The sequence below is a fragment of the Propithecus coquereli genome, unplaced genomic scaffold (assembly GCF_000956105.1).
Source record: "Propithecus coquereli isolate 6110/MARCELLA unplaced genomic scaffold, Pcoq_1.0 Scaffold51, whole genome shotgun sequence".
NCBI classification, from domain to species: Eukaryota; Metazoa; Chordata; class Mammalia; order Primates; family Indriidae; genus Propithecus; species Propithecus coquereli.
The window spans coordinates 2,339,416-2,347,088 of NW_012150952.1; the positions used below are offsets into that span (position 1 = coordinate 2,339,416).

The following is a 7,673-nucleotide window of genomic DNA, read 5'->3' on the forward strand; positions in this document are numbered from 1 at the left end:
ATGAACCTCGGGTCTGGCCCCACTCCGGGCCGATGAGCACTGCGCACGCCGCCCTCTATCTGCCCCCGGGCCTCGGCTGGGAAGTCAGCAGCGCCCGGACAAGAAACTCAAGGACGGCGCAGGGCCATCTCCCCCAACACGCAACGGAGAAGCAGCCCCATCCAGAACGCCGCTCCCGGCCTTCCAAGTGAGGGTCTACGCCAGTGGAGAACTGGAGGAGGTGGAACGCTGGGAAGTGGTGCGGAAGAAATGGGAGGAGAGGAGGGAAGGAAGCCGCCTACGGGGGCCGGGGTCAAGGGGTCGGGCTGGGGGCGAAAAGGAGCAGAAGAAGGTAGGAAAGGAGGGCTTGAGGCGAAGCTACGGCCTAGCCTAGGAACTCGATAGGAGAGACCGGGGCCTGGGGACCGGGTTCAGGTGCCATTGGCGGCGAAAGGGGCGGGTGCCTGGCGTGCTCCGAGCCGGGGAGACTGCGACCTCCAGCCAATCGCCGCCTTCCCGTCCTGCCCCTGCGGGCGGGGCAGCCGGGGGCAACCCTTCGCCCGGCGCGTGCGGCGGTCGCGCCTCGGCGTTCGGCCCCGCCCCTCTAGGAGCCCCGCCCCCTAACAGTCCCCGCCCCTTTCGTGGCACGGGCCGCTTCCTGACGCGATTCCCCTCCCCCTCCGGGTTCGCACAGGGAGTCCAGACCCGGGCCGCCACCGTCACCTCGGCCGCTGCGGCCGCCATCGCCTTGTTCCCCCGCCTCTCACCATGGCCGAGGAGCTCTCTGCGGCCACGTCCTACACCGAAGATGATTTCTACTGCCCCGTCTGTCAGGAAGTGCTCAAGACACCCGTGCGGACCGCGGCCTGTCAGCACGTGTGAGTAGACGCCTCCTCCCCCCGCGCAGAGCCGGGTGGTTGTTTAGGCCCCGCATGCTGCCCTCGACCCCCGGCTGCGGCCTGGCGCTAGCTGAGCCCACCGCGGCCTGCCCGAGCGCCGCTAGCCCCGGAGGTCCCGTTCCCTGCCCGTCAGAGCCCCCGGCTGCCTTCCTCCCTTGCCTCGGGGCCGGCTCCGCGCGCCGGGCCCCTCAGCCCGAGCTCGGGGTTTCTCGGGTTCCCTCGTTTTCGCGTCCCCGGGGCAGTGGGCAGGCGGGTCCTGTGGCGTCTTCAGCCCCCGGAGGCCCCTCTCTTCTCCGCCAGGCCCGGGAGGAATCGCTGGGAACGTAGAGCCTTTTTGTTTCCTAGCAACGCGAGTGAGGCTGGGGTGTCGAGTGTCAAACCCGGCCCGAGGTGCCCGCTCCAGCCCGCCCGCCGCACTCCGTGACCTGCCCTGCTTTGAAGTTTCTTCTTTCAGAACCTCGGTCCATCCCTTTCCGTCCGAGAGCTCTTAGTCTCATTCACCTTCAGCACCGCTCCGTAGACCACCCTTTAGAACGTTTTGTTTAAAATTCGGTATCTGTTAGAATGGTCTAGAATGAGTTTTTTTCTCTCCTGTGTTAGATCTGACAGGATTTCCGGGTATTGAAGTGATAGTTTCCCTTTGTTTTACCCTTCTGCGCATCACTTGGTTACTACGGGGTGGAGATAAAGGAATACTTGCTATGAGGGATGGACTGAAAATGAGGTACTAATTTTAGGGGTGAGGGAGAACACAAAGGGACTAGGTGAGATAGCATGGTGCGTTTGATTTGGCATATTTGTAGGAACTTTGATAATTTTATAGACTGCTAGAGTGTCAGTAGGGTTTGGAAAGAGCTATTCTTGAAAAGGGAAGGTGTATAGAACTTGTGACAAACCTGCTTGATGACTGGAGTTTTTAAGCGAACACACCAATTCCCAAGCTCCATTCCAAACTTACAAAAGAATTTCGGGCAGGCGGGGCCTGGAAATCTTTGTTTTAAAATACACTCAGTGCCTGGCGCGGTGGCTCACGCTTGTAAATCCTAGCACTTTCGGAGGCCGAGGCGGGAGGATTGCTTGAGTCAGGAGTTCGAGACCAGCCTGAGCAAGAGCGAGACCCCGTCTCTACTAAAAATAGAAAAATTAGCTGGGTACAGTGGTGCGCGCCTGTAGTCCTAGCACTTTCGGAGGCCGAGGCGGGAGGATTGCTTGAGTCAGGAGTTCGAGACCAGCCTGAGCAAGAGCGAGACCCCGTCTCTACTAAAATAGAAGGAAATTAGCCAAACAACTAAAAATGGAAAAAACATTAGCCGGGCATGGTGACACGTGCCTGTAGTCCCAGCTACTCCGGAGGCTGAGGTAGGAGGATCGCTTGAGCCCAGGAGTTTGAGGTTGCTGTGAGCTAGGCTGATGCGACGGCACTCTAGCCCACGCAAGAGAGTGAAACTCTGTCAATCAATCAATCAATAAATAAATAAAATAAAATACACTCAGGCTTGAAAGTTTTGTGTGCTTGCAAACAGCTGAAAAGAATTGACCACACTTTTTTTTTGTTTGTTTAATGTGGGGCTCTATAATTTTGTAAAGGATGGATTGGATTTTGGGTTCTTAATCACAACTGTCATTACTGCAGTTGTTGATAACTCACTGTTGTTCTGTTCTTCAGTCTTAACGGTGCTGTCTACTTTTCTTCCTATTCTGTGCTAGTTCTGGGAGCCAAGAGTGTTGGCTTTTCATGATAGAAATTATCCCAGTTATGTTTTTGCTCTTTAAGGGAGATGAATGACAATCTGAAATTCCTTTTACTATTTAGTGCAGCAGATGCAGATTGTCAGAAAAATACTTTGAGATGTCTAGAGCACAATATATGCTTTTTTGCCTTTAATCTATCATTATCATAACTTGATGCCTGTCCTATGTTAAAAAAAATTGAAATGCTGTGCTGGCAGTGGGTGGAAAGAAGGGAGGTCAGGAAGGTAAAATGAGAGGAAGTTATAGTAGCTGCTAACTGTATGTAGACATAGTAGGTCTATTTTGGACAGAATCATTTCAGCCACCCTTTTGTTCATTAACCTTATAAAACTCATTGAAATTTTTCACTCCTCTCAAAATTTCACACACATTGCTCTAGTCCACTTCCTTGTAGTGTTACAAAAAGTGTTACAGCGGGTGGTCTGAGGACAAACTGAGCGGTGCACGGAGAGTCGAAGAGAGTTTATTCACCCGGCGGGCTCAGAGGGGTCTTGCCACCAAATTCTGAGCCCTGTCTACCTGATTTTTCCCACTTTTATTAAGTTAGGGCGGTCCGAGGGGTGGGGTCTCAGGTGGCTAAGGTAATAGGTTAGTTGATGTGTCAGGTAATAGGTTAATATTATGTTGGTGCGCCAGATAATAGATTAGTTGATGGGCCAGGTAATAGGTTAGTATTATGCTGATGTACCAGGTAATGGATTAGTTGATGGGACATGTAATAGGTTAGTATTATGCTGATGCAGGTCTTCCGTGAGGAGTGAGGGCTAGGGGTCTCAGGTGGCTGATGCCCCAAGTAATGGATGGGGGTTTTCCTTATCATTCCCCCCTTTCATGCCCTTATATGTCTACTATAGGGCATCATTTCCCAGTGAGTGATAGCCATGTAAGACCATCACGTGAACTGTTGCTCTCCAGGTTACAGTTGTCGCTACGAATTTTATAATTGTGTTTAGTATGTAGGGGCCTGTAATGGTGCCAGTCCAGTATTTCTTTCCCTGCTGTGGCACACCTGAACCTGACTATAACATGTCTTTGGCATGTAGGTGTGGACTGTGAAACCTCCTGTCATCCAGAAGCCTTGAGTAATCCCATTAGTGGAGGAAATCCAAGTCCTAGCATAACAAGCCTCAGGGCAGGGTTTCTCTGCCATAGTTGTTAGGGTGAGTGCCCCAACCAGGAGGAGGGTAGGGACTGAGGCAGGAGTAGACATTTTGGACTGAGCCAAAATACCAGTTAGAGACGACCTCTGCAGTCCAGTCCAATCTCCTGGAGCTACCGAGAAGAGTCCAATCCCCAGTAAGGTCACTACAGCCCCAACGGGGGCTGGGGCCAGTGGTCCCATTTACTCCTGTTCAGTCCTGGGTGTGGCTGTTCTCGTTGGGAGATGGTTAAGCTGGATCTTTAGTGGGTTCTGCTGGTCCAGAGATCAGTTTCGTTGTCTGGTTCAGCCTTTTTCACCCAGGAGCGATGGATCCCCAGAGTGATAGCTGCAACTTTAACAGCAGTGGGAGTAACTAGTATCACAGCATGGGGACCCTTCCAGGTGGGCTCTAGGGGTGTTCTTTTCCAGTCCTTTATCCAGACTAGATCCCCAGGTTGGTGGGGGTGGACAGGGAGACCCAGGGCGATAGGGTTTTTTTTCTAGGACGGCGTGGTGGATATGGCACATAGTTTTGGCTAAGGCTTGGAGGTGTGTGTTTATATTCAATTCCCCTAGATGTCAAATGTCTCCCCTTAATGGCTTGATGAGTAGGAGAGGTCTACCAAACAGGATTTCAAAGGGTGAATATCCCATGGGCCCCGGTGTGTACCTGACTCTGAATAGGACTAGGCTTAGCATGTCTAAGGGTCAGCCAGTCCCAGGGTAATTGTGTTTCCTGACATAGTTTCGTTAGAGTGGTCTTGAGGGTTAGAGTGGTCTTGAGGGTCCGGTTCATGTGCTCTACTTTCCCTCAGCTGTGGCCTGTAGGTTGTTACGTAGTCTCCGTTTGATTCCTAGTGCCTTGATGAGAGTTTGCAAGACCTCCGCAATGAAGCGTGGTCTGTTGTCACTGCCAAAGGGGAGTGGTAGACTGTACTTGGGGAAGATATCTCTCAATAGAAACTTTGCCACTTGCCTAGCCTTTTCGATCCGGGTGGGGACTGCCTCGACCCGGCCTGAGAAAGTGCATATCACTACCAGCAGGTATTTATAGCCCCGACATGGTTTTACTTCTCTGAAATCAATTTCCACATCCTTGAACGGAGAGGTTCCGGTTCACTGAATTCCTGGGGCGGGTCTCGGCCTGACCGCTGCATTGTTTTTAGCATAGGTCTGGCAGCGGCCCGCTGACTGCTGCAGCCATAGATGGAAGTTTGGAGATATAATAGTACCGGGCGAGTAGCGCTATGAGGGCTGTTTTCCCTAAGTGAGTCTGGTTGTGTTGTCGGGAATCAACAGAGTATGCTAATTTATTAGGGATAAAGATGTTGTGGTTCTGTAGGTGCCACCACCCATCTGCGTTCTTGGCCTTCTCCTGCTCTGCCCACTGGTTCTCTTCTGGGGTATATTTTGGTTCTTCGGGCCACTGGTGGGGGAGTTGTCCTCCACCCATACCAACGGAAAATCCTGCTGGAAGTCAGATGGGTTCTGTTCCTCTTTGGCCTCCTTGTATAGCTTCCATTCCGATTCCTGGGGCAGGGTGACCACCATTATGAGAGTCTCTGGAGTGCCGAGCGTGAGGCTCGCGGTCCCTTCCCGGTGGAAGGTGATCTGGGCTTCCAGTTTGCTCAGGAGATCTCCACCTTCTGAGTGCCTCTTGTCTGCTCGGGGAGTTGAAATCCCAATCCGGGTTGGTTTCGGGTGCTGCTTTCTGTGCCCACTGCTCCACGTCCAAGGTCCCTCTTAGAGCCTGGTCCTGGAGCCACCTCCAGGTCCCAGCTACAATCCGGTGTCGTTCTTCTGTGTTGAAAAGGGTCAGAAGGAGCTGGTGGCAGTCTTCCCAAGTGAGATGGTGAGTCTGAAAGATGGATTCCAGGAGGTCAATGAGGGCCTGAGGTTTTTCGGAGTACGGCGGGGTGTTGTGCTTCCAGTTCAGAAGGTCAGTGAGTGGTGAAGGGCTGGTAGTACAGGACTGGCTGACCTGGCTGAATGGACCCATCGTCCGTAACCTGCGTCGGACCTCGCACCTCATGCAGGGGCATCTGGAGGGCTGAAGTTGGGGCCTGAGCTGACCATAGCCGGCGGGTGATGGGAATGTCGGCTCCTGGTTGGTCTGGAACTGGCAGCAGGGAGACTGACGGTGGCAGGGTGTCTGGTGGATTTGGGGGTACTTCAGGAGGTGTCACGATAGGGTTGTAGGGCCGTGGTGGTGGATCCTCTTCAGGAGCTTCCTGATAGATGGGTTTGGACAGTTCGGAGTCTCTGGTCCTCTGGGCCACAAAAGTCCTGCTCTGTCCCTTATTAGCACAGAACCGGACTCAAGGGGGCATGGTCTGAGCAATCTCTAGCCATGAATCTATGTAAGGAAATTGATCCGGGCTGTTGGGAGTCCCGGTCACGATTCTCCAAACTGGTCACACGGTGGGGAGGTCTAAGGTTCCTGTTGCTGGCCAGTCGACCCTGAATGTGGGCCATTTGTGTTCACAGAGGGCCCTAAGTCTACTGGGACTCAGTGTGATGCCGTAATCTCCCGTGAAACCCTTCTTAAAGTTCTTTAACATACATTTAAGGACTGTAGGCTTAGATTCTACGCTACTCATCCTAGACCCTTGAATGGTGTTGCAACTTAACAGACAGGGGGGTGGGGTGGGGGGGTTCTCTCAGGTGTCCGCCTGGCTGTGTCCCTCTCGGGAACTTAGGCGCGTCTTGGCGAAGGTGCCCGTATAAACCCCGGGCCTGGGGTTCGCTCCCTTTTGGGGAGTGAATCACCATTATGCCGTACGACGCTGCCGCAGAACGGCAGGTGAGGACCCACTCAAGTTCTGTAGCCGTAGCTGTAGAATGACAGTCACTCTTCACTCACTCATTCAGACAGGCAGAGGTTACACCTTCCCACCCTGGGAATTCCCTGCACTCAGGAGGTGATCAAGCTCCTCTTCTGTCCTCTGATGAGCCTGACTTGGATGGGTCCCGGGACCTTACCTGGTCTGATGCCTCCAAACCTGATTCAACTTGTCCTTCCCTCTGGCGTGTCCAGGTGAGTTCGGGACTCCGTGGCTGGCGGGAGCTCCCGAGGAGCGAAGATATTCCGCAAAATGGTGGTTGGCGCCGGTTTGCTTCTGTTGCTGAGGTCCTGCTGGTTGCTGCACCTGTCCCCGAATTGGTGGCTTCAAGGGGCCAGCACGGTCGGTTTTCCTGGTCAGGGAACCAAAATGTTACAGCAAGTGTTACAGCGAGTGGTCCCGAGGACAAACGGAGCCGCACACGGAGAGTAGGAGACCGTTTATTTGCCCGGCTGGCTCAGAGGGGTCTCGCCACCAAATTCTGAGCCCTGTCTACCCAATTTTTCCCACTTTTATTAAGTTGGGGTGGTCCGAGGGGTGGAGTCTCAGGTGGCTAAGGTAATAGGTTAGTTGATGTGTCAGATAATAGGTTAATATTATGTTGATGCGCCGGATAATAGATTAGTTCATGGGCCAGGTAATAGGTTAGTGTTATGCTGATGTGCCAGGTAATAGGTTAGTAGTATGCTGATGCGGGTCTTCCGTGAGGGGCGGGAATCTCAGGTGGCTGATGTGCCAAGTAATAGTTGGGGGTTTTCCTTAATCAGTAGGACATTTTAAATCAAGGACTATAATTTGGCATGACCTCAAGGCTGTGGAAAAGAGTGGAGATGATTGCTTTTTAATTTAGGACGTTTCTCTAATCACCTCATTGTGCTTAGATGGTTCTGGCTGAACAATGAATTAAAGAATAGGCAGAGGGAGAAAATGTTGTATTTGGAAGGGGTGATAATGGCGAAACAGTGTCTTGATTGGCTGGAAGGAGTTTGGTGGGGAAAAGGAGAGAATTGTGTTTTTTTAATTATTATTATTTATTTATTTATTTTGAGACAGTCTGGC

The 7,673-nt window shown here is 52.5% G+C and overlaps 1 protein-coding gene across 1 annotated transcript in view; it reads left to right on the forward strand.

The window, feature by feature from the left end:
- The first annotated feature begins 567 nt into the window (after nt 1-567).
- Nucleotides 568-7,673, forward strand: part of RNF138 (ring finger protein 138, E3 ubiquitin protein ligase) — a 56,724-nt gene continuing 49,618 nt past the window's right edge. Inside the window, exon 1 of the mRNA XM_012656572.1 lies at nt 568-857. Coding sequence (XP_012512026.1) covers nt 748-857 — 110 coding nt within the window. The 5' untranslated portion in view covers nt 568-747. The remainder of the gene's footprint in view (nt 858-7,673) is intronic.